Below are 25,076 nucleotides of genomic sequence, written 5' to 3'. Positions count from 1 at the left end.
TTCCCATGCCACAGAAAGCTGAGCCTCTGCCAGAGGTATCTGGCTCCAGCCAGCACTGGGACTACACAGTATTGGGGAGCTCTGGCCTCTCCTTAGAGCCTGGAATGGATTTGGGTGAGAAAAACATGACATTTCCACCCACTCCAGGCACTGCCATCCTCCCTCCCACCCACCATTCCATCAGCCAGGCTTGGACCCATCCCAGCACCTCTGCTGACTCGTGAGGCAGAGACACTGCCAGCACCTCCTGGTCACAACCACAGCAGCCAAACCCCTGGACCTGCCCCCACAGGGACCCTGCCCTCCCTCCTGCAGGAGCAGCACTGCCAGCAGGGCCACAGGGGGCTGACAGGAAAAAAGAGCCACATTCCTGCTGAATTTGGGAAGAATTGGGACTTGGCATTTTCCACATGTAGACCCAGCCAGGCCAGAAATGGCCAAATCTTAAAACGCTGTAGCCCAAGATCAGGGCTAGGCTCAGAGCCTCTCTCCCTTGTTCTCAAACAGCAAATGGTGAAAAGCCACTGTGAGATGTGCAGGGAGCACTCCAAGGAAATACAGGGGAGCAGTGGCTGTTTGAGCCTCCTGTGCTGCAGGCACAGGGGAGCCAGGGCTGGAGCAGGGCTCTGGGTGCCCCAGGCTGTGCCACCCCCCAGAGCAGCAGAACCCCCCAGCAGACAAGCCCCGAGCAGCCCCAGCAGGCACCAGAGGCTTTCTAAGGAGCTTTAATAGCAACCGAGGTGAAGGAGCCGCGCTGCAGTCCCTGAGCTGTGCACCGAGCTCCCTCTGCTGCCGGCCCGCAGCCCTGCCCCGGGAAGCCCTTCCAGCAGAGCGTGGATGGATGGTCGGGATGCGGGGTTGAGAGGGACCCGATGGGGCCCGGGACCGCTGCCCTCCTCCGCGGGGCTTACGGGTGGGAGCACAGAGAGACAGGAGGGGCCAGCAACTCACAGCCCCCTGCCCTGCAGCCCCGTGGCTGCTGTTACTGATCTCTGCTGGGCTCAGGAACGGGAGGTTGTTCTGCTAGGGGTGCCAGGAACCCCTGTGAATGCCTTGTGGCAACCACAGCCACGGCACAGGGAAGGGAGGTTAGACAGGACTTGGGAAAAGACTCATCCCCTCCTTCCTCCCAAAACAAAACAAACCAGCTCCTCCAACACCCTCAGGCTTGTGTGTGCAGAGCTGGCCCCCAGCACAGCCCCGGGCAGGAGCCAGGCTGGTGTCCCCAGCCCACCCTTGTCCCTCACAGCGCCAGGTGACAGAGGCGCATGGGCTCCCCGTTGTCCCTCCCGTCACTGAAGCAGGTGCTGAAGAAGGGGCAGTATCTCTCTGCAGAGACCTGGTGGAAGGTGAAGAGGTGGGACATGTCCCCAGCATCAAAGAAGGCCACGGTGCCCTCGTGGCAGTCCAGGAAGACGCCCACTTTGCGCGGGGGCCGCCGGGGAGCCAGGCGCACCCAGGGGCTGGCGCTGGCCCAGTACTCGGTCCTGTTCCGCAGGCGCAGCGTCCAGTAGCCGTTCTCTGGGCACAGCCTGACCTTGGCTGCCCTGTCCACGGCCTCAGCAGCCACCCCCAGGTCCCACTTGGTTTTGCTGCCCACCCAGACCTCCCAGTAGTGCTGGCCGTGGTCGAAGGCCTGCGAGCCCAGCACGTTGACGCACTGGCGGAAGCGCCGAGGGCTGGCGGGGACAGGCTGGGCTCGGTCCCTCTCTGTCACTGCTGTCAGATCCCTGGACAGGACCAGGTTGGGGTGGGCTGACTCAGGGTCAAAGGTGAGCGGGGCAGGAGCTGCAGAGACATCAAGTGTGACATGTTACCGGCTGTACGCTCCCCGTGCAGAGCATCCCTGTCCCACCACAGCCATCCCTGCCAGGACGTGCTCACCAGGGCAGATGGAGCGCAGCATCTGCCTCCAGAAGATGTACTGCAAGGGCCCACTGTGGCTGTCCCTGTAGTGCTGCAGGTCCAGGGCAGGCTGGGTCTCAACGCTCACCGAGGGCCTGGGGCAGAGAGAGGCAGGCAGGGTCATCCGTCTGCTGAGGCACTGCCAGTGCAGGCAGGGAAAGCATGGGCAGGGCTGCAGGCCATGCTGCAGGTGGCAGATTCGGTAAAGACAGGACACAAAAGTCTCTGCTTGCTCTGCCCCAGTGCAGTGAGTGGCTCAGGGCAGAGGTGTCCAAGGCAGAGCCAGCAGCACTGTCCATGGAGCAGTGACTCCTGGCAAACCCAGCACACCCAACAGAACTCCTGGGCAGGCCTGTGGAGTCAGGCTGCATCCCAGGGAGGGAGGGGACAGGGACACACCCCCCTATGGCAGTTCTGGCCCTCAACTACTCCCACTTCAGACAAATCTGCACCTCCGTGTCACTTTGGCAGCCTCATGAGTAGTAAGGAAGGGCAGGGGGAAGATGAAGCACCTAAAGTCTGTTCCCTCTTGCAGCACACATGGCTCTTGCACCCATTCCACTCTCTCCTCTACCCACACTTCCAGCCATGTCAACACAGAGGAGGCTCCCCAGGAAGAGCATCCAGTGTATGCTGGGGACCAACCTCCACCTTGCACAGCACCAGCAACTTCCTGAACACTTTGTGGTGCTTTTAAAACTTGAGATAAAGTGCCTCTCCCATGTGGTCCCAGCCAGGGACTAAGATAAGCTCCTGAAAAGGGAATCAGCTTCTTTCATGCCACACACGTACCTGATATCCAGGCTCTCCACCTGCAGGGAGAAGCAGAGAGAATTAGCAGCAACTCTAATTCATGCAGCTGCACAAATAAGTTCCTTGTCCTCACTCCTGCTGCCACACAGCACAGAGAGAGGAAACCAAGCTACCAGAAACTGCAGCCTGGAGAAAACTGTTTGGGCACTTGGATGGAGAATGAGGAAGGCTCCTAGGACCCACCACATCTGATATCACTGTATCCCTTGTGGCTAAAATCTCCAGAATCCAGGGGATGGGGCAGATAATCCAGAGGGATGGCAGTGAGAATAACTGTGGGGTACAGCCTAGTGCTGTCATTTAAGACTCCCCCATCCCAATTTGAGCTCCTGAAATATCTCTCAGCCTCCTGCCAGAGTCAGCAAAGCACCTCACCTCCAGCAGTGACACATCTTCCATCTTGCTCAGGGTCTGCCTGACGTGCTCGATGTCCCTCTGCAGCACTGCCATCCCCTCCTCCAGCTGGCCAACCTGCCTGTGTAGCTGGGCCAGGGACTGCTCCTCCTGCTCACCCAGCCCTGCCAGCACAGCTCTCTCCTCTTCCTCCAGGATTTGATGAAGGCGAGCAAACTCAGCCCGAATCTTGAAGTTCAGCTCCCCAGACACTTTCTGAGCAGAGGGAAGAGGCAGAGGGTGAGGCCAACAGACAGAACACACAAGGAGGGGCACAGGATGGCTGTGCCCGTTCCTCTGCTTACAGAGCCCTGGAAATCTGAGGTTTAGACATAGCAATGAGTTTTTGGATGGAGAACAGGACACATGGACAACCTGCAAGGCTGCAGAGCCAAAGGAAAATAAAACAACAAACACAAAGAACCAGCTCCACCAAAGGTGTGGTCACTGTAACTACAAATCCCCACATGCAGCCACAGCCTTCTCCCACACCACCAGGAATTTGCCTGTGGGCAAGACTGGAGCTCTTTAAATTTTGTGGAGCTGCAGACTCAGCTGTTCAGGTCAGTTTGCATTTATTTCACATCATTCCAGGCCCTGAGCAGAGCTGCCTGATGGGCAAGCTGCACAACCTAATCTCTGTCATTAAGGCTGATAAAATCCCATTCAGCTCTATCCAGAGGTCACTTTTTTCCAGTTGTTTACTCACCAGCCAACCTTGTTGTGTTCTCACTGCCTTTCTGCCTGTTTACAAGAGACAGCCAATGACTTTTTGTTTTCCTTAAATCTTTAAGCTTTTAATCTCCAAGTGCAACCTTAGCCCTCATTACTTTCTCGAGGAGTGCTTCCTGAAGTGCACATCCCTTTCTCCTCACAGGAAACCCAACTCCCTAAGGGATCTGAAGCTTCACCAGCCTCCTCCTGCTCTAGCAGGTGTTTGTGCTGACACACCAGAACCAGAGAGGAGGTGCAGGGCCTCCCTGTTCACATCAGTGATTTGCTCCTTTACTCTTGAGACACCTCTTGGCTCGTGCACAGCAACAGGAAAACACATGCTTATGTGCTAATACTTCTTCATTAATCTCAAAGGTCTATTCCACATCTGGCAAGAAGACAGAGGTTTGAAATGGAGCAGGCTGGGGGACCAGAGGCTCCAGTCAGAAGACAGGGGTTTTTTTCCCCTCTCAGTTTTAACTCATCTTTGAACTACTTCCATTTTCCTTTAACTCCCCTTCCTTGGTTTTAACACTATTATGCCACCCAAGAAAGCAGCACAGTCAGCCTGTGGCTGCTCTCACTTCATGGATCTGTACCAACAGGGAGCCTGGTCCCTCTCAAAGTGCCCATGGAGAGCACTCAGGCTCCTCATTCACCTCAGAGCTTAGCAGTGAATCCCAACACTGTCCTTGTGGCAAGGCCACCACTCTTGCAGTGCCAACCCTGCCAGTGACCCAGTTCCTTCAGCTTTGCTGCCATCCCTTCTGACATGAGAGGATTTTAGATCTGCCAGGAGTTAATGCTGTCCCAAAGAGGCAGCACAGCAGGGCCAGAGCAGGCTGCCCACAGCTCTCACCACTCACCATGTCTCAGCTCTGCTGCACCAATGCACTTTGCAAACATTGCATTTAATGAGTGCTAATGCTCCTCCCAAAACCTCTGCTGGATATCCAGCAGTGATGAGCTTGGGCCTTCATGCAAGAGAGCTTGTGTAGATCCCCACTCTTACTCATCTAGATTTTTACAGGAAGCTGAGCTAGACCTCAGCTGAAGATACACACATCCTCTGTGAACACTGCCCAGAAGCTGCCTGAGGAGCAGCTCCCACAGGGTGTTACCGTCAGGCTGCAGATGTCCTCCTGCACCACATGCTTCCTCTGCAGCAACTTCTCCAGCTCCTTCTGACGGGCTTGCAAAGCATCTTCCAGGTGCTTCTGCAGGAACAAGAAAAAGGTAAGGAGGCCATTTCAGCACTCTGCTCTGATTCAGGAACAGCCCCAATTCCTATGGTCGGCATCAGAAGGAGAATACAACAGGATCTCATATAAGGGCTGTAAGGAGAAGCAAGCACCTGATGCACAGCCTTGAGAATTAAGCATTGGTGCATGTGATGAATCCAATTTTTTTTTAAGACTGGGAGCTCCAGCCTGGGATATCTGTTTGCACAAGCTTTAAATGCTGCATGCTGTGAAGGGACTGTCCCCTCAAGCAGAGCACCTGGCCCAAGCAGCCCTCAGCCCCCTCTCACTTAGGGAACACATCCTTAAATGAGAAATCACAAAGCTGTGGTTGGAATCAGACACAGCAGTGAGGGAAACAAATGCAAAAGGAAAGAAAGAAAGAAAAATAAAAATACAACAGACAGCTGTGAGGAAATAGGGAAAGAGACATAAACGTCGGTGCACTTGGGCCAGATGAGGCTTCACACTGGAGGAACTGCCTGTGGGAGGAGGAGTGGTGGCTGCACAGGGCTCATGTGGCACCTGTCCCCTTGTCCCCAGCCTGGCAGGAGGCACTCACCTGCATCCTGTGCCGGTGCTCCCGGGAGCCGCAGCGCCGCACCTTGTCCACCAGGCCGGCCAGCAGGTAGTGCGTGCGGAAGGCGCGGCCGGGGCAGCTGCGGCGGCACTGCGGGCACGAGGGGCCGCGGGCGCAGCTGTCCCAGTAGCGCACGATGCAGCCCCGGCAGTAGTGGTGCATGCAGTCCAGCATGACGGGCTCGCTGAACAGCTCGCAGCAGATGGCACAGGTCAGCTCCTCCCGCAGGCTGCGCTCCTGGCTGCTGCCGGCCATGCCTGCGGGCACACGGTCCCACCCGGAGCACCCTCACAGATCCCCAGCCCTCTGGAGACCGAAGCTCCGCCGCCCTGGGACAGGGCTTGGTTACCAGACCTTGGTTACCAGACAGGGCCTGTCCAGCTGTACAGCGGGTGCGTGCAGGGCTGGAAAGCCCCGAGTTACAGAGCAGCCCCGGCCGAAGGTCACTCCCTTTGGAGTAACAACTTTCAATTTCCCGTCACTTCACCAACACTGCTCAGTGCGTCTGACAGGGCCCAGCCTTGTGTCCCCACCGGGCCCGAGGGCTGCCAGCACCCACCCGCACCCCGAGGGGCTCCGGGTGCGGCACCGCCGCTGCCGTGTGCGGGTCCCCGCCGGCTCCAGCCCCGCGGCGCGCACCGCCCGCTCCCCTGAGCGCAGCCCCGGCCGCCCGCCGTCCCAGGGTCCCACCGTGCTCAAACGGCTTGGCTTAGTTTAGCTTAGTTTAGTTTAGTTCGGTCCCGTCTAACCTAGTCCAGTCCAGCTCTGTCCAGTCCAGTCCCGTCGCTCTCCCACCTCCGGCCCCCCGAACTCGGGTCCTCCAACACGCCACGCCCCTCCCGCGGACTGACGCCCGTCCTGACCAATCACAGCGCGGACACGCGGCGCACCCGCCAGCTCATTGGGCGGGCTCCCGCCGAGGGGGCGGGGCAGGGTCTCGGCGTGTGACGCGGTCACGTGCGAGAGCGCCCTGGGCCAGCTTTGGAGGCTTCACGCGCCGGCCGCGGGAAGGCGCGTGCGAGGCCGGAGAGCGCCGGACCGGACCGGAGTGGATCGGACTGGACTGGACTGGACTGGACTGGACTGGACTGGACTGGACTGGACTGGACTGGACTGGACTGGATCGGACCGGATCGGACCGGACTGTCCCTGCACTGTCCCTTCGCTGCCCCTGTACTGCCCCTCTATTGCCTCTGCGCCTCCCCTGCACTGGCCTTACGCTGCTCTGCACCGCCCTGCGCTGCACAGCTCCCGCCCCACCGCTGCATTCAGTAAAGAGCGCAGAAATGAGCTCCAGCCAAAGCCTCCCTCCCTCTCCCCTGCTCACGGTGTCTTCAGAATACAGCTCTGGCCAACGCTCTGGGGTCACGGCTTTGGGTTAGCTCGGAAATCACGAGGGCTGCAGGCTTGGTAGCGAAATAAAGAATGAAAGAAGGAAGGGTTTTCATCCCTGTGTGGTCACCTGATGCTGGCCCTGTGATGTTGTGGGAAGTGGCAGACGCTGGTGGACATGTGAAAAATCACAAGAACTTTCAATACTGGAAGTAAAAACAAATAAAACTGAGAGGAGAGGGGACACAGGGACTCACAAGAGCTGCACGGACCATCTGACTCCTTCCTCACCACCATTAGAACCAGAGCATGCCCCCAAAAGGGCGATGTGCCAGGCACTGTCCAGCTACTGCCCTCCTCTCCTGGTGCTCTATTTGCTTGTTACAGCAGTTCAATTAGTGCAGAAAGTGTTTCTGCCCATCTTCATTTGCTTTGAGGGATTTTCCCAGGCTTTCTCTCACACTGTGCGTGCTTGGTCACTGGCATGTGGCCACAGCAGCTCTGCCTGCAGGCAATGGGGACAAGGCCTCTGCCGTGTCCCCAGCAGCCCCTTGGGCTCACACGCTCAGCCACAGCCCCGTGCTGATGTTTGGGCTTGGACCAGCACTGCATGCATGAGAAGCAATCAGTCCTGGGGGCTGTTGGCCATGGGCAAGTGAGGTTAACCCCGTGGTCTCTGGGTGGCCAAACAAGTGACATCCATGGACACCAACAGGGCCAGGCCATGGCCAAATGGGCTGGCAGCTCCACACAGTTATTGTGGGGGCTCAGGACTGCTCTCTGAGCAAGGTGGATGTTAGCTGCCCTCTCCTGCTCCAGTACCTATGGTGGCTCTGGGACAGGGATGCTCAGTCCCCCCTGTTCACTGGGGGACAAGAACACATTGGGCAGGGATTATTTCCACTAGGCTGAACCTGCTCCCATTGCTGCCCTTTTATCCTTTCCACTGCACAACACAGAAGAGTAGCCCTGGGAGCATCACTGGGATGATGACACTGGGTTCCATGGGTGCCTGAACAATCCCCTCTCAGCTGTGATTTCATGCAGCAAAACCTGTCCCCACATTTAGATCTTTGTGCTTCCACTAGGCTGGCTCTCACCCTGAGAACATGCCAGGGCTGAAGGGGAGCAGTGCCAGTGCCAGCCCATCACAGCTGGTGTTACCTCCCACCCTCCTGCCACGTGCCAGCAATCCTGAGGAACAGCTGGCTTTGAGCTCATGGATTCTGGATGGGAGCTGAATCATCTGCTTAGGTGCATCCTTTTGAGAGGGAAATGGCTTTGTTATCCGTGTCCTCCTGGCTTTTGCCACTGTTCCTCAAAGCCTCCTGGCTTTGCCACTGTTCCTCCAGGAGACATTATAAACTATGCACAGGGAGACATTATAAACTATGCACAGACACACAGACAAGACCCCAGCACACACACAGCCTAGAGGGAATCAGGATGCTCCCTCATATGGTCATGGGAGGACCAGGTGATCCTTTATTTGTGACAGGTAAAAGCATCAATAATGGCTTTTTAGCAGAGATCTGGACTGTGCTGTGGAAGGTTATGCTCCCCCAGCAGCCCAAGCCAACAGCACTGGGAGGTGTCCCTGTGGATCAGATCTGTGCTGTGGTCAGAACTCATCTCTCCTGTTATGGAGCCCAGGAGGTGACAGCCTCGCAGGGGCACCTGTGGGCCCAGTGTTTGGAGAGGTTGTAGCTGGATAACTGAAGTGTCACCCTGAAACAGCAGAATTTGGGATAGCTCAGTTGATGTTGAACTTCCCCTTTTAGCCCCAGCTGGAGCCTAGTCCTGATCCCTCTGTGCAGTGGGAACAGCAGGAGCACCCCCCTGGCATGGCACCAGGCTGGGCAGTGCCAGCACATACCCTGCCCAGGACTGGGCTATGGGATGCTGCTCTCTTGGAAGAGATGCTCTGCACCAGGGTGTGGAGCTGCCAGTTTGGGCTCCTTGCAGGACATCCTTCAGCATCCAGCGGAGTCCTAGACCCCCTGATGTATAGCTTTCCCCAAATAACTCCTCTTGCTGCCAACAGAACCTGCCACTCATGTAAAATTGCTTATTTCCATCTTTGCAGGTTTGAGCTGCAAATGCAGATTTTGGAGCCAAAGGAGGAGTGGCACCATTTACCATGCACTAATCCATCAATCCAAGAAGAAAGTTCTAATGCAGATAGGGATGTCTTTGTCATGGCCATTTCACTTTCTGGGACATCAGCTACAAGGGCTAAATCTAGCAGTGAGTGCAGTCATTTCCCAGTGAGCACGTCTCCCTTCTGGGGATTGAAAACACACCCGAGCGTGCCCCGGTCTCAGATTCCTGTTTAAGAGCTCCTGGCATCTCCTTCCTTTCAGCACTCACTTCAGTTGGCAATGTAATGTTTTTCTTTCTTTTTTTAGCACATCCCTCTTGGAGGGATCCAAGCTCTGGGCTGGGACCTGAGAACGCTGTGTTTGGAGAATTTGATTATGCACTGGGGAGGTGAAGGATAAGATGGATTGGGAAGGGTTTGGCTCAAAGCACATGGATTGGGTCCAAACCTCTTCACCATTCTCCATCCCATACAGCAAATGTGTATTCTTGGAGATGGCATCAGAGGAGCTGTTTGGCCTTGCTGGAGGAGGGGGATGAAGTGGGAAGTCCTGTGGGTCTGGGAGCTTCCCTGGGTGCCAGTGAAACATGAGGGGAAGGGGAAGCAACCACTGATCCCAGTGTCAGTCCCTGGTGTTGGCTCTCCAGATGCAGGCAGGGAAATTCCACAGGGGACAAGAAGTTTCGCATTTTGATTTCCCTGTTTCACATTGGTTTGAGTGCAAATACACTCCGAGGGCTTTGATTCCTCTGGATCTTGCTGTCCTGGAGTCTGTCCTGGAGGATCCTGTGGCTCTCCCTGAGCAGTGCCCAGCTGTGGGGCAGGAGAGGGACCGAGGGGTAAATTGGGGTTGATCTTTTCCACGTGCTGACCTGGACAAGGCCCAGGTGAAGGACTCCATTGGGGTGAGGATGGGGTAGCTTGAAGCCAGCCCTTCCCAGTGCCCTTGGCATCTCTGGTCAGGAAGGAGTGGGGCGCTGCTGGTCCAGGGAAACCCCCAGACTCCCCACATCCCCAAAAGCATCCCAGGAAACTCTGCTTCTGTGGGCTCCTGCCAGCTCTTCCCTGCACTGAGACCTGGAGGGGGAAGGAGTGGAAAGGGATTGCTGTAAACAGAAAGAAAAGAGTGAAAGAAAAAGGCAGGAGGTAAATCAAAGCAACAGCAGCATCACTGCTAATGGATATTACACTTCCCTCCGTGAGCTCAGCTGCAGGGATGTGATTTAGAGGCCTCGGTTAGAAAGGTGAGCAGGAAATGAAGCAATGCTCTGAGATATGGTATCTTTGGATAAATAGCTGCAGGAGGAAGGTGACCAAAGGTGGCCATTATTTGCCAATATTTTCTTCCCAGTCCCAAATGATATTGTTGTTTTGCTAAAGCCAGAGCCTTCAAGGCTTTGGAGCCTCTGAAGTTGTCTGACTATGAAGTGGCAGCCATGGTCCAGGTGAAAGCCCTGTAGAGATGGTGTTGAGCAGGTTCAAACCATCCTAAACACACCATGAAAGGACCCAGGTGAAGTGAGGGCAGGAGTCTGAATGTTTGTGTCATTTTTGCCCTCCTGTATCCAGGAGAAGGGTTGGGGATCAGCATGGAGCATGGACAAATCCATCTCCTACTACATGGAAGGAGGGAAACAAGGTCTGAAACAGGCAAAGGAGGAAGAACATGGCCTAATCATGGTTTGTTTTGTTTTCTTGTTTTTTTTTTTTTTTTTTTTTGTTGTTGTTGTTGGTTTTTTTGTTGGTTTTTTTGTGTTGTTTTTGGGGTTTTTTTTTTGTTTTGGTTTTTGTTGTTGTTGTTGTTGTTTTGTTTTGTTTTGTTTTGTTTTTTCTAGGGATGCTCAAATAACTCAATCCCCGGAGACCAGTTTCATGCGCTACTGAACTTCTCAGCCCAGTGTCCCTCTCCAGGACTCCTCGTGTGAACAATCATGAGCAGGCCTGCCAGGCAGTCTGTCCTGCCCTGTGAGATTCCCCATGCCACCCCTCTGGGCAGCCAAGAATCCATCATGTTTGCATTCCACCAGATCCTTCAGCTCCCCAAACCCAGGCGCCAAAACCAGGAGATTTTTGCAAATATTAACATTTCTGGCTGCCACTTGTGTGCCTGTTTACTGTGAGCTGTGTGTGAAACCTCTCTGATACTCCACACACAGCATGGGCTTGGCCAGAGCAGCTTTGTCCTCCCAGCCTTCCCTGTGATGGGCTGTGTGTCAGCCCCCAGCCATCCTGCTGGTCACTGCCTGCAGGATGCCTGGAATGCTCCTCCCTTTCACTTGGATCTCTGATTCAGGGTGCTGAGTGTTCATAGATGTGCTAAGCTGCCCCTTCAGAGCCTGAAGCACTTGCAGGTTTTGATTTTTAATGTTTTTTTTTTAGGTTTCTGACCTCAGCTCTCTCTAGGAGAGGTGTGGTCTGTTTCATCTTACAGAAACAGGCTGGGCTGCTCAGGTTGCTGAGTCTTGTCCATTAGATCCACATTCCAGGCTCAGAACACAGTAGCCATGAAAGCCCTGCCTGTGGTCACATCACAGACCCAGATTGCTTTCTCCTGCCTGGGCTGAGGCTGTTTGCTATACTCATTACTTGCATTAGAGACATCTGCAGAGCCCAGTCCTCTCCCTGATGCCACATATGAAAGTCTTCTGCCCATTCGGTGGAAACAGAGAGAATTCATTTACCATTACACAGCTTTCAAAAGCCAAGGGACGTTTCTGCAGAAGAAGATTCCACAAGAACAGTATTTCTCAGTGCAGCATTTCACACACAGCACAGGTTGTTGGACATAAATGTCTCCCCTTGCTATTCATTTCACATTCTTCTATCTGAGAAAGATGCAGATGTGCTCCCAAATCTCATTCATTTTTGAGAAACTCAGATTCCACGCTGCCTGCAGCTCAGCAGCCTCAGCCTGGAGGCACCTCCTGTGCTCCCAAGAGGATTTAAAAGCATCTCTTTAGAACCTGGCTCTACTTCTCCCCCTTCTCACAGCCACACACTGAAAGCTGGAGCCTGAGAATCACCAAAGTGGTCACCAGAAACAAAATGGAAGACATTCAGTTGCCATTGAGGGAAATAACCATCTCCCTTAAAGAAAACAATTGAAGTGGCTGTACCTTTGTTAAAAAATCTGAAAAATCCTCCAAAAGCTTTTCCTTCTGGAGCTGTCACCATAACAACGAATGTTTGCAAAGGATGCAGTGGGGAGGGAGCAGGGGAGATGTGCCCTTTGTCAGCACAGAGTCCCTGCCCAGCCCCACAGCTGATGGCCACAGCTGATGCCAGGGCTGAGGGGCAAACCAGCGTAGTCCTGGGAATATTGCACAAACCTGAGCTGTTCCCAGTGGCTGTGTGGTGAGGCTGTGGCAGTGCTTGGTTGGGCAGCTCAGTGCCACTCAAACCCTGTGTCAGAGCTGCCCTGCACTGTCCTGGGGCTGGGGCTGCCGTGGGAGCCAGGCTGAAGGGGACAGGGACAGGAGGTGGCTGCAGCTCCTGCCTCTGGTTTTGGCAGTATAGAAAATACTGAGAGTGATGATCTTACCACAGGGATGAATTGATCTTTTACAAAGTCCTGCCTTTTGCTTCCCATCCAAACTCACAAACTGATTTATTTGTAATAGGAGATGAGGAGGCTCCTTCCTACTCCTTTTTCAGGGCAATGAGCTGGGGCACTGCCTAGCCCAGGACAGTTGTCAAAAGAGGGAATGGCTGGAGACACAGCAGCAGGGCCCTTGCTATCTTTTGTCCATTTTTTTCCAGCTACCTGGGCTGGCTGTGCTCCTCTGCTTTACTCTGCAAAATAACAATGCACACTGTCTGGTCCTGCCTCTCCTGCCCAGAGTGAATGTCACCCTGAAGGAGCGTGGTATTCCCCATGGGAAGCTGAGCTCTGTGAGCTGCACCACTCAAAGGCACTGAGTGCTCCCAGAGGAAATGCTGTGCAAAGCCACATTTCCCTTGATACCTTAAATATCTTAAATGCCTGGGGAGAAATAAGTCTCTTCCCTCTTCAGCACGAAATGGCTTTCAGAGTAGATTTGCAGGCTCCAGACTCACCTCCCTCGTGCCTGGTGTGAGCTCTTCAGCGAAGGCAGAGAGGAAACTGCTCCTCCAATAATAAATTGCAGGCACGCGCTCCCCTGAGCGGTTGTTTGGAAAGAGTCCCATATGCCTTGTGCCAAATTTGCTGGCCAGGGAAGCTCAGTGGTATTAGCATGTTCCAGTTAATTAGGGCTGTGAGTCGTCCTTTTCATCGCCTGAAGAGCTGGGAGAAGGACAAAGCCAGAGCTCTGCCTTTATAAGGCTTTGTGCTTTCCAGCACGGTCCCTGCTCAGCTCTGTGTGCTCTGCTCACACCCTGGGGACACAGCTCTTCCCCGTGGGGCACTCGGTGTCATACCTATCTCTGAGTGTCACACACTGGCTTGTGAGTCATGTTTCTGGGGAGCACGCAGCCAAGTGGATTTTCAGCCAAATCCCTGGGTTTAAATCAGGAGTAGATCTGACCCTCCTTGCTCACACAGTGCTGCCAGCCCAGCCCAGCCCACAGGTAACCTGCTCCCTGCCCACAGCTGCTGTGGGTCCCCACGGGACCAGAAAAGATGGGACGAGGCAGTGAAGGAGCAAACGTGATCCTGCTGCTGCCACGGTGGTGCTGAGACCTGGATCCCAGCTCCTGGGTACCTGGTGCCTTTTGGCAACACCAAGCCCAGAGAAGTCAAGTCATGCTCTGAATTTTCCAGCCACTTGCATCACTTTCAATCTTGACACTTTGGAAGAGTTTAGGCTGGGGCTGCCATCAGCCCATCCAGCTCTGCCTGTTCTCATTGCACAATCCAGCATTTATAGAGCTGTTTGTCATCCCAGGAGTGACAGCCTGGGCAAAAATGTCTTTGTGGAACTGTGCAGCAGGAGTATCCAGTCTGGGAGAGCAAGACCCTGATGACAGAACACGCTGCCTAAATGAGATGGGCAACTTAGAAAGAAATGCCACAGGGCAAAGTGGGGAAGCAGCTGCCTCTGCTGCACACCCGAGCACCAGGTCCTCTCTTCCAGGGGTGAGTTTGCCAGAGTGAAGCATTTTTATAACATTTTTTATGTACAGAGAACAGATATATATCAAATGATTTGCCCAAAGGCAGACAGGGAGTCTGTGAGAGATGGGGGAAACATATTCCAACCCAAAATCTCATCCATGTTTCTGTTTTACCCAGACAACTGCTGGTCTACATCGTATCGTATTTTTGCAATCCTGGCTCTGAAGAGCTTATCTGACTGCAATTATCCTCTTCTGCAGAAGCTGTTTTCTACCTGGCTCAGTACACAAACAACAAGCAACCCTCTAATAAATTAACAAAGCTTTGAGTGCAGTGACTTGCAGAAATGGCAGCTAAATGCAGGGGCCAGTTCTGGGCTCAGCAGTGCTGATGTCTGCCTGGACAAACTGCCTGGAGCCCTTCTGTCCTGATGTGAGGATGATCAAGGGGGTTTTGTGTGTCAGAGTGAGATCCAGGGGTGGGAAGGGGCTGAAAGGGGTAAACTTTCCTAGGCATTAATTGTTTAATCAGAGGAGCCCTGTGGGTTTGCCCCTAGTGGGGCAGGAGCAGAGGTATGGTGATGTGTGATGTGTTCAGCAGGACAAATCCCATAAATCTTTTTCCATATGACCATCTCCTTCCTGACTCACTGACCCTCATCCTGCAGACACACCCAGCATCCCTGACTTCTGCCTGCCCTGAGGGTGAGCAGAGCTGTGGCAGACCCAGGCCAGTCCCAGGCTAACCCATGGTTCATCTCTCCTCCTGCTTCTCCAGTGCCTCTCCCTGACACTATCAGTGTCAGATACTCAGACATTTTAGCCAAACCTTGCCCCTGATGGTGGCTCTGCTCCTTCACTAGTTCCAGGAATGTTCACACAGGGACAAAAAGCTGTTATGAAATGAGAATCTGTTTTTAAATTCAGAGAAGGTACAGACAGCTTCCATCCGCCCTCCCACCCCTGAGTCTCTTTGTGGCTGATTTAGTTCCCAAATGCATCAGACTCCCAAATCCGCTGCATCCGTGAACTCTGGGGTTCAGATGGAAAAGGGGCTTTTGTGTTACCGAAACTTGCTGATGCTTTGGAGGCTGCTCAGGAAAACACAGGCACGACACCTCAGGAAGGAGCAGTGGAAATGTTTTGGTTACATGCAGGTGGAATTAAACAGATGTTTAAAAAATGAAAAGCTGCTTTTCTAAGTATGTCACTGTTGCAGCTCCAGATGAAGCAGGATGAACCAGAGCATCTGGAAGCCTTGGTAACAGTTTTCTTACAGATTCCTCCCAGGGAGTGAACAGATAATCCACCTTCCTTTTCTGACACAAGTGAAGCCACAGCAGATGGCTTACAGCTGCAGGGTGGTCAGACTGAGAACCTGCCTGCTCACAGAGGCACAGCAGATTACAGGCCAAAAGACAGCTCTCTTCTCTGCCCCATTTCTCAGCCTTTTGACATCATTTTTGCTCCCTGGAGTACGAAATTCATTGTTGTATTTCTCAGAAGCACGGGTGAGCAGACTCACTGCCTAATAAAAGCCCAACCACTGGGAAAGGCTTTTGAGCTGCAAAGATGCTTTGAATGATCCCATCGTGTCTGGAAGGACATGAGGCTCCTGGGACACCCGTGCAGGCATTTGTGGGTATCCAGGCTGTGTGTGAGAATACCCCAGGCTGGAGGTGACAACAGAGCATGCAGTGGGTCCTGGCATCTCTGCTTGGGGCTGCACAGCTTCCACATCCCAGGACAATGCAAGGCACCATCTTTGTATTCCCCCATCCTCCTTCTTCAGAGTGTTGCTGGTTGGGGCTGGGAAGACCTCAGCTGCTTTGGGATCTGTAAGCTGTGTGGGGAGGTTGTTTGGTGTTCAGGTGCTGCAGTTTGTGCCACCACTGCTCCTCTGAACCCACCAGGAGTGAGAGGGTCTGGCACTGCAGCCCCCGGGTGTCCCTGTCCTGTGGAGGAGCTAGGCAGTGATGCACCTGCTGCTGCTGTAATTGTGCTGTGGCTGGGTGAGGTTAGGCAGACTGGCAGGCAGCCCTGTCTGTGGCACTGTGAGAGGAGCCTGACCCCAGGGACAGGGCTGGGCAGCACCCAGGGACTGGGGACCAAACTCCAGATTGGTGGGTGCCATTTGGGATGGCAGTCCAGGTGTGCTGAGGGCTCAGCTGCACCTTTTTGCACTGCTCTGTCCGGTTGAAGAGCTGAGGTGATGCTTGGGAGCACAGCAGGTTTTGGTGCTCCCCTGGACCCCTGAGATGTGGGACAGGACATCCTGGGGACTTGCACTGACTAATCCATGATTTAAGAGCTTGCATTTGATATCATCCAGCAAAGACCACGTGCCAAAAATGACAGGAATTCACCCCATGGTCCTAATGAAGGTTCACATCTCCAGGCTGCACAAATTTCTCTCCTATCAATCACTGCTTCTCCCCAGGCATCTCATTTCAGCCCCGGGAAGAGGGGAGTGGTGGCAAAGGAATCTGGGGAACAAGAAAGGAAAATCTCACACAGAAGAGAAAGGAGGGAAAAAATAATTTTGAGCTGAAATCAACCATCCACTGCTGAGGACCCTGGAGAGGAGGAGTGTCCATGCACTGGGAGCAGGGGAGCAGAATGCTCCACTCACTGCTGCTCCTTCCCTCTCTCTGCACCCTCTGGGAGACAGCAATGGCTCTCTCCAAGCAGTTTTGTCTTGTCCTGCTTCCCTCCACTCCCAGTTTTCCTGAGCAGCTAAATCAACAGCCTTAGGGGAAATGAGGGGGGAGAAGACATGAAACTCCCACAAAAATCCAGTTAGCACAGCTGGTGGAATTCATGTCTAGTCCTTTCCTTCTGAAGGGGAGATAGAGAGATGAGGGGGAAGATGGGACTTATAAGGACTCTTGTCCAAGTCTTGGGTTCAAGTGTCACTTTCCATGTGATGTTAGGAATGTTCTCATTCCTCTTTTTCTGCTGAGCCATTAGAGTGTTTTCTTTTTCCTGGTGTATTGTGAATTTTTGGCACAAAGGGCTGCTTGAAAAGCCTCCCTGTTTCCGTTCTCACAAAGCAAAGGAGACCAAAGTTCACTGTGGGGGTAAAGAGCAAGACTTCTCTGATAAAATTCCAGCTGGAGGTACTCAAAGCCAAGCAGAGCTGTCCTTCCCCTCAGCCTCTGGGAGCATCTCCCAGCCCAGGTGAGCTGCAAATTCACACATTGCCTCAGTTGGAAATCTTATGCTAAGAATACACTACTTCTCCTTGAGGGCAAAATCTTTGAACAGGTGGGGCTTATCTGTGCTTATCTCTTCCCTGTGTTGCTTTAGAGTTCTTTCCTTTTGCAGATTTGGACATGAGGATGCTGCTTTTCTGTCCCTCCCTCTTTCTTACTTCAGGTGTGTGGACAGTGCTGAGCATCCTAAAATTGAAAGTCATTCATGTGGTTTCCACATCCACAATGAATCTGGCTCTGGAGCAGACCAAGCCACTGCAAAGTGGCTAAAATTTTTCAGTATTACTTCTGTGTGTATCTCAGGAGTCCCTGAAGTCCCATCCCAAAGCTGCAGATTGCTCTGAGCCCTGTGCAAACACTGGGACAGAGGAGGGTGGAGGGAGGCCTGTGAAAGCTCTGCTGAGCTGCAGGACCTGCAGAGCTCTTGCTGCAGGGGAGATCCCCCTCTGGACATGACTGTGCCAGTCCCAATGAGCTCAAAGCCTGAGGATCTGGGACAGCTGTGGGGTGAGGGCAGACAACACTTGCCCAGGTCCGTGGTATGGACAGGGAGCCTGCAGAGCTCCAGCTCCCAGCGCTTCTCTCTGGAGTGGAAACTGGATGTGGTGGCAAAGCTTCTCTCTGCTCGATGCAAGAAGCCCCTCAGTGGCTGAACACTGTATAAACAGCAGCAGCAGGCTCCCTCCCCCTTTCCCTTGCTGTTTGTTAAACACACGCTCTCTGCCTTTCTCTCATTCAGGAGCCAAGGCAGCATCCAGCTTCGTGAGACAGGGCTGTCAGTCACCCTGCCACAGGGGCTCAGCCTGCTCAGAGAGGGGTGCCAGAGCTTCTCCTGGCCATGAAACACTCCCCAGCAGCCCAGATCCTCACCTGACTTCCTCTCTTCTCCGAGGACAGTTGCAGAAAAGTGCTTTTCCCTCCTTTGCCACAGGTTGACTTCCAGAGAGCGGAGAGGACCAAGTGCTCCGTCCTGGCCAGCGATGAGGCGGTGACTGCCGTGAGCAGCTCGGCTCCTGGAGAAGGAGGAGGAAGCTCTGGCCTTTGCAGGTGGGTCAAGGGGGGCTCATCTGAGCAGCAGGGCTGAGAGGGGGCCGGGTCTTGTCCATGCCAGATGGTTTGGGCAAAAAAGGTCCAAGAATCTGTGGGTAACTGCATTTGGGGACTGACAGCCCTGAGAGCTGGAATAGAGAAAGCAAACGAGATACTGACTGGAGAGTTTTGAAAGATCCCTGAGCCGAAGCAGGAGTGTGGGAAGCAGGATGCTGAGTGAGAGCAGTCAGGAGAGCTCCAGGGTGCTGCAGCTCCAGAGGTGCAGGTGAGGCTGTCTGAGCAATCCTGATCTCTCCTGAGTCTGCCTCCTCGTGGTTTGGCACAAACCTGTCAGCTCCTCCGTGCTGGGGCTGCACACCCTGCTGGCACTCGCCTCTCTGCCACAGATCAGGGTCCTCAGAGAGGGAGATGCAGAGAGGATATGGAGGAGGAAAATCAGTGTTTGCTTTCTCTCAGCACCCATTGCATGTTAGTCCTGGAATAGAGAAATCCTCTTACAGTCCTGCTGCAGATGCATTTCACCTACAGACTTTCTGGTCTGTCCCAAAGCAGGATACTGTGTTTTTTTTGTTCTGTCACTGAATTGTTATTTCCCTCTGCTCCACTGCCTCACCTATCCCAGACTCCATAATTTCAGGAGGTAACAGGTTCCCCAGGTTAACCAGGATCCATCCACCACGCTGTCTCTTCCTTTCTGCAGCCCCAGCAACTGGTGTGTCTCTATCTCAGTGTCACCCATTGATCCTGGTGTCCCAGCCAGCCTTGCTCTGCTCCCATGGCACATCCCACAGGGCAGAAGGCCCTGAACTGCTCCCCCCTGCTTTCTGTAGGATAAATTCCCATGAGAAAGCATGTATGCCTGCCAAACAGATCTCACCACCTCCTTTTTCATCCTGTCCTGAGCTGGGTGGTTATGGCATCCTCATTGCCCTGTCCCCTTCAGAGTCTACCATGGCTCCAGCTAGGCTGGGACATGAAAATATTTAGTGTGAGGACCCACAAGAACTCCCTGGTGTTTTTGTGGTTCCTCATCCTTGCACTTTGTCTCCCAGTGCCAGTTGTACACGGGGGTCCCCAGGAGCAGTTCTGGGTGGCAGTGAGTGTCTGATGCCATGAGGTTTCTGCAGCAGTGGCCCTGAGTTGGATAGATAACTTACAAAGCTGCAGCAGATGGTGGGCTGGTCAGAGGGTCTTCTTTTTTGCTGGAGTATCATAACAAGGCAATCATCCCTTCACTGGAGACAGAAGGAGCTGGGATAATTTCTGTCTGTGCTTTGGCTTCAGGAAATCATCCAGAGCTGCTGTTTGTCCTGAAACCTGCCCATTGCACAGAGAAGATAAAATTCATTCCCCTCCATCAGTCACATTTTGCATTTTCATGCAGTTCCTGAGATCAATGTTCAGCTTTTATGCTGAGATGCAGAGTCCTCTCTGCTGGTGAATCCAGGAGGCTGGAGTTAGAAACCTTGGGCTCTGCCCAAGCCTTCATGGATGTGCTGTGTTGTGTCTGGCAGGCTGGTTAACCTCCATACCCCCATTTATTGTGTTGTCCTCCCTTAAGTGCTGTGGGATGCAGGGACACTGAACTCTGCTGCCTCTTGAAGGGAACACGAAGGTGGTAGAAAGTGGCTTGTCCCAGGGTGACCACCAGCTTCTCGTGATGAGGGATGGTCTCAGACCTCCTTGTCATGGGTGTCTGTCTGGATATGGGTCTGGGGAGGAGATGAGTCGGTGCTCCTGACTGGGCTGCTGGAAATTGAGGGCTTTGGTGGAGTTGAGCATGGAATAAATCAGTGAGCCAAGCCATGGAAGTATCCATCAGTCTCAGCCCTCACACCCCAGCACTGCTGTAGAAAGAGTTTGTCATTAACCAAAGAGCAGAACTGGCCCAAGTCCCTTCACTCCCTCCTTTTGAGGCCATGGACTCCAGCCTCACTGCTTGGACAAAAAAGAGAAATTCTAATTAGCAAGCTCTGTTTTCTCCAGCCCTCTGACCACCCCTCCAGCCTTGCTTTCTGAACCCTGCCAGCCTTTACAGATGGCTCTCCCAGGTCTGGGTGTGCCTCTTCCAGCCTGGCTGAATGCCTGGGGCTGCAGCAGGGACATGGAGGGAGCTGGGGTGCCCCAGGAAGGAGAGGTGGATGAGTCCCAGGGCAGCTGCTCTGGGCCCTGTGCAGGAATGGAGCTGTCACTTGGTCACTGTCCAGTCAGTGACAGCAGTGTGCTCAGTGAAGGGCCCCTCTGTGCCTCTCTTCCCAAAGGCTGAGTCCTGCTGGCACAGGGGGCAGCTCTGTCTCACTGGGAGCCTTCCCTGGGTCCCAGCCCTGCCTTAGGTGAGAGTGAGGGTTATCTTGAAATAGGCAGCAATCTGTTTCTGCATCCCTTCATGACAACTCAGCACAGAGGAAGGGACCTGGATAGTGCTTCTGCCTCCTCCTGGTCTCTCCTGCTGCTGTCTTTTCCCAAAAACAGTTGTCTCTCAGCTCCAAGGATTTTTTCATCATGTCTGGCAGGCCTGTTAGGCATGGGGCCTGACAGCAGCCTACACATATGCCAGTACTTCCATTACTTGCTGGAACAGACCTCAGTCCACTCCCAGCAGCATCCCAGCGACCTCCAGGCAGCTCCTGGAGTGGGAACATTTATTATAATCATTTTGTCTCTTAATTAAAATGTCTTAATTGATTTGTAATCGTTCCCCTTTGGAGAAAAAAAAAAAAAAAAACCAACAAAACAAACAAAATCAAATAGTGACTCCATTAAGGCCATTGTGTTAGGAAGGGAAGCAGCTCCAGCAGCCATGATGTTCCTGGCTCCTCTCAGATGGTGGGCAGCTGCCAGTCTCCAGCAAAGGGAAATGGGCTGAGATGTGAGCACAGGAACTGGCAGCCAGTTGGTGGATGAGATGGAGAAAAAGAGAAAGGAGTGGCCACTGGCCTGGTGCCAGGAGCTGGTGCTGAAGATAAATGGAACAGGCAAGCCACAGAAAAGGCAATAACAAGTGATAATGCTGGACAATCCAGAAGGTTTAAATCCCAGATGAGTGCCAAGCAGGGAAAGTGCAGTCACTGAAAGTGTCCTCAGCACTTGCTCTGTTTCCTTGGCTCTGGGCAGTGGGGTTTGCTCAGGGCCAGGTGTCAGCCAAAGGGGCTGTGGCTGTGCCACCTTCCCAGGGCCCTGTTCCCCTGCTCTGCTTTCCCCTGCAGCACTGCATGGCATGGCTCTGAGCTCCTCTCTCCTGTCTTAGAACTTGAGATTCCCCTTGGTCTTTCCAAGGCTGGAGCAGGGGTGTTGTGGAGGTCTGAGATCACCCTCAAACAAACCCTGACCCTAGCAGATCCACCCATTTTTCACTCTGCTCCCTACCCTCCTGGCAGCAGCTACATGGTGTCCCCTATCTCAGAGTGTCTGAGCCCAACAACCTCATTTACAGGAGCCACTGGCACAAATCAAGTCTGCAGAGTGAGATGTTAGGCAGGCACTGGGCAGGGAGAGGGAAAGGGTCCAGCAGGGGTGGTTTTAGTGCAGGCAGCACTTCTCTGGGCCTCAGCAGGGTCCTGGCTTGGCACATGCCCAGACAGATTCCTGGGAGCAGCTCCTGGGGGGAATCACAACCCTTGCCCTGAGGAGGGATGACAGGACAAGCAGATGCTTTAGCTTAGGTGGAAATGCAGTTGCAAAGCATTCTCCCTTCCCAAGGACAGGCTGGCTTGCATGGGACTTGCAGGAAGCCCACCAGCACCCAGCAGTGCTCACATCTTTTCTGACACAAAGCCAGTTCCTTCCTCAAGGATCCTGAGAAGATACCCAGCAGTCTGCCTCTAATTCTCACTTCATTTAAGCTCTTTGCCTCCCTCCCTTAGTGAAAGGGCATTTCCCCCCCTCTCTGCAGGTCAGAGAAAACACAATGTTTTGCCACAGAGACTCTTGAGCCCCACATGGCAGGAGGCTGAGGGATGCTGGGGCTGTGGCTCTCAGCCTCTCTGTGCCTGGGTGCTCAGCAGCAGCTCTGTGGGAGGTTGTTCACAGCTTCAGGGGTTTATGCCCTGCACATGCATGTCCCTGTAGGAGCTTCCTCCTCTGCTAAGCCAGAGGATGCTTGGGTGTCACCAACACTGAGAGGGACAGAGAGGTTCTTTTAGGGATCCTGGGCAGAATGGAGATGGCTCTAAATCATGGTGACAGTTAAAGATTTGTTTCTTTATCAGGGTATTATGATTAGCTGAATTTATGATTGAAACAGCACAAGATTTCTACAAGGAGAATCAACCTAGTACAATCTACAAATAGCAAAATGCAGAATTTATAAATAATTTATGATTTATAATCACCTAAGTAATACAGAATTTATAATTCAACTTATAATTTATAATCACCTGGACCCTCTTCAGATTGGGCCAAATCCTAATACATGGTTTGTTGTATCATTGTAACAATCATAATCTAGACTCAAAAATCCTATAAAGGAATATGAGCCACTCACTGAACCCTTGGAGAAAGCAGAGGATGGTGGAGATGTCTCCTGGCCGTAGGATTCATGGGTGTCACTGTCCAGCAGCTCCTTCCTTCGGACTTGTACCTGTGCTCTGAGTGCTGTCACACTTCCCTCTCCTGTGATGGGGACACACCTGCCTGGCTGGGTGCCTGTGCCCTTCTAAGCCAGCAAGGCAGACAGGATTGCCTGATGCCTGGGAACCCTGAGACTGGCAGGGGAAGGAAGAAGAAAACTGGTTTGTCAAGTTGTTCCACAGGGCCCTGAGAGCCTGATAATGAGGGCCAGGGAATGGCTGTGAGACACATTTGATCACAGAGAGAGGCTCATGAAATGTCATTAGCTGTGCTACCCACATTACTGGGAGGGAGGGCAGACAGTACTGGGTGGATTAGGTGGCAGCATCACTAGCAGGAGCAGTGGCAGAGACATGCAGAGGCAAGGGAGACAGATATTTTCACCTGGAGAGGTGAGAAATAAGAAACAGAAAAAAACCTAGTGTGCAATCTGGAAATAAATTGTCACAGGGAGGTGGAGAACACCTTGACTTTGAGAGTGCTGTGTTTCTCTCCTTTCCTCATTCTTAAGGTGTTAGGGAATTTTTGTAGGTGAGCAAATCTCATCAAAGATGAGTGCAACCTGTGCTCTCACTTCTGCTATGTCTGTGTTCCAGACCCCCTTCTCCTCCTTATGGAAAGTCTCAGGCCAGGCATGGGCCCATTGGAGGGAGCCAACAGCTCATTCACCATGGAGAAGACAGCCTTAGATGAGAAGCTGTCACAGGGCTGGCCTGCCAAGGACTTTGTCACTCCCACCCATGCTCTCTCTGGGTCCCGCAGTGTCATGATGGACAGCACCAAGATCCTGGGGGTCCAGGTCATCCTGATTGCTGCCTACTCCCTCATCATTCTGCTGGGCTTCGTCGGCAACTCCCTGGTCATCTACATCATAGTGAAGTACAAGACCATGAGGACTGTCACCAACTTCTTCATAGCTAACCTGGCCCTGGCAGACCTGATGGTGGACACACTCTGCCTGCCCTTCACCCTGGTGTACACCCTGCTGGACGAGTGGAAGTTTGGAGCTGTGCTTTGTCACCTGGTTCCTTATGCTCAAGCTCTGAGTGTCCACGTGTCCACTCTCACCCTGACAGTCATTGCCCTGGACAGGTACCGCTGCATTGTTTTCCACCTGGACAGCAGGATTTCCAAGAGGCTCAGCTTCACCATCATAGCTGTCATGTGGCTGGCAGCAGCTGTCCTAGCAGGGCCCCTGGCCATCTTCAGGGAGTACCGGTACGAGGAAATCCCGTCCATTAACCTCAAAATGGCTGTGTGCTCAGAAAAATGGCCCTCTGCTAACAACAGAGATGCCACCATCTACAGTCTGTCCATGCTCCTCCTGCAGTATGTTCTTCCTCTTGCCATTATTTGTTATGCCTACACCAGGATCTGGTTCAAGCTGAAAAACCATGTCAGTCCCACTTCTAGGAATGAAAACCAGTGCCGGAGGAGGAAGACAACCAAAATGCTCGTGATGGTGGTTGTGGTGTTTGCAGTCTGCTGGCTCCCCTTCCACATATTCCAGCTTGCCATTGATCTTGATCTGGTTCTTATCTTCCACGAGTACAAACTCCTGTACACTGTCTTCCACGTTGGGGCCATGTGCTCTACGTTTGTCAACCCCCTGCTCTATGGATGGATGAACAAGAACTACAGGAATGGGTTCCTTATGTTCTTCCGTTGCCAGAACAAGCCCGAGAGCATCCACACTGAAGGCTCAGTTAGGGGGAGGTCTTACATCTTCAGGGCCAACACCCTAAATGGGAGCATCAAACAGACTGCTGGCAATGGAGCACTGCCCACAGAGGTTTAGGGATGGGACATCACCTCCAGGATTGAGGCTGGCTGGGCCCAGAGACATTCTTGGGTGAAAGCCTTTTTTTGACAGAACATTGTGCTGCCAATTATAGCCACAGCAGCCATGTAGAAATACAAAATACCCCCTGTATCTCTCAAAACAATAAATCTGGTGTATTTTTGTCTGAGCAAATAAATTAATTTTTCCTTTCACTGCGTTCAAGTTATGCATGGAGACACAAGAAAAAATAACACACAGAGAAGGCTTTTATTTCACCAGAAAAATACACCCTTTTTGCTATTTCTATTTGACAAAGTGGGTTGCTCAACCTTTTACCCCCTGACAC

General features: G+C 53.1%; 2 protein-coding genes across 2 annotated transcripts; one reads left to right on the top strand and one right to left on the bottom strand.

Moving 5' to 3' along the window:
* Positions 1-769: 769 nt before the first annotated feature.
* Positions 770-6,447, bottom strand: LOC131089866 (zinc-binding protein A33-like). Its single transcript, XM_058034854.1, has 7 exons — positions 6,396-6,447; positions 5,629-5,903; positions 4,947-5,042; positions 3,094-3,327; positions 2,698-2,717; positions 1,885-2,000; positions 770-1,788 (listed from the first exon to the last, which is right to left on the bottom strand). The coding sequence occupies exons 2-7, from the start codon at positions 5,899-5,901 to the stop codon at positions 1,244-1,246; spliced, it is 1,284 nt and encodes a 427-aa protein (XP_057890837.1). The 5' UTR covers positions 5,902-5,903; positions 6,396-6,447; the 3' UTR covers positions 770-1,243.
* Positions 6,448-18,297: 11,850 nt separating this feature from the next.
* Positions 18,298-24,853, top strand: LOC131089920 (neuropeptide Y receptor type 2-like). Its single transcript, XM_058034936.1, has 2 exons — positions 18,298-18,375; positions 23,544-24,853. Exon 2 carries the CDS (start codon positions 23,561-23,563, stop codon positions 24,743-24,745), a length of 1,185 nt encoding a protein of 394 aa, XP_057890919.1. The 5' UTR covers positions 18,298-18,375; positions 23,544-23,560; the 3' UTR covers positions 24,746-24,853.
* The last annotated feature ends 223 nt before the right edge of the window (positions 24,854-25,076 follow it).

Source organism: Melospiza georgiana, chromosome 15, assembly GCF_028018845.1.
Source record: "Melospiza georgiana isolate bMelGeo1 chromosome 15, bMelGeo1.pri, whole genome shotgun sequence".
Taxonomy (NCBI): domain Eukaryota; kingdom Metazoa; phylum Chordata; class Aves; order Passeriformes; family Passerellidae; genus Melospiza; species Melospiza georgiana.
Note: the sequence above shows the minus strand (reverse complement) of the source record. Positions and strands in the feature narration are given on the sequence as shown.

Coding starts and splice junctions, on each gene's coding strand:
- LOC131089866 (XM_058034854.1), bottom strand. CDS start 5,901: ATGGCCGGCAGCAGCCAGGAGCGCAGCCTGCGGGAGGAGCTGACCTGT. Junction 2,718..3,093: donor AAGATGTGTCACTGCTGGAG/GTGAGGTGCTTT, acceptor TTCTCCCTGCAG/GTGGAGAGCCTGGATATCAG. Junction 2,001..2,697: donor GTGGAGAGCCTGGATATCAG/GTACGTGTGTGG, acceptor TCTCTGCCCCAG/GCCCTCGGTGAGCGTTGAGA.
- LOC131089920 (XM_058034936.1), top strand. CDS start 23,561: ATGGAAAGTCTCAGGCCAGGCATGGGCCCATTGGAGGGAGCCAACAGC.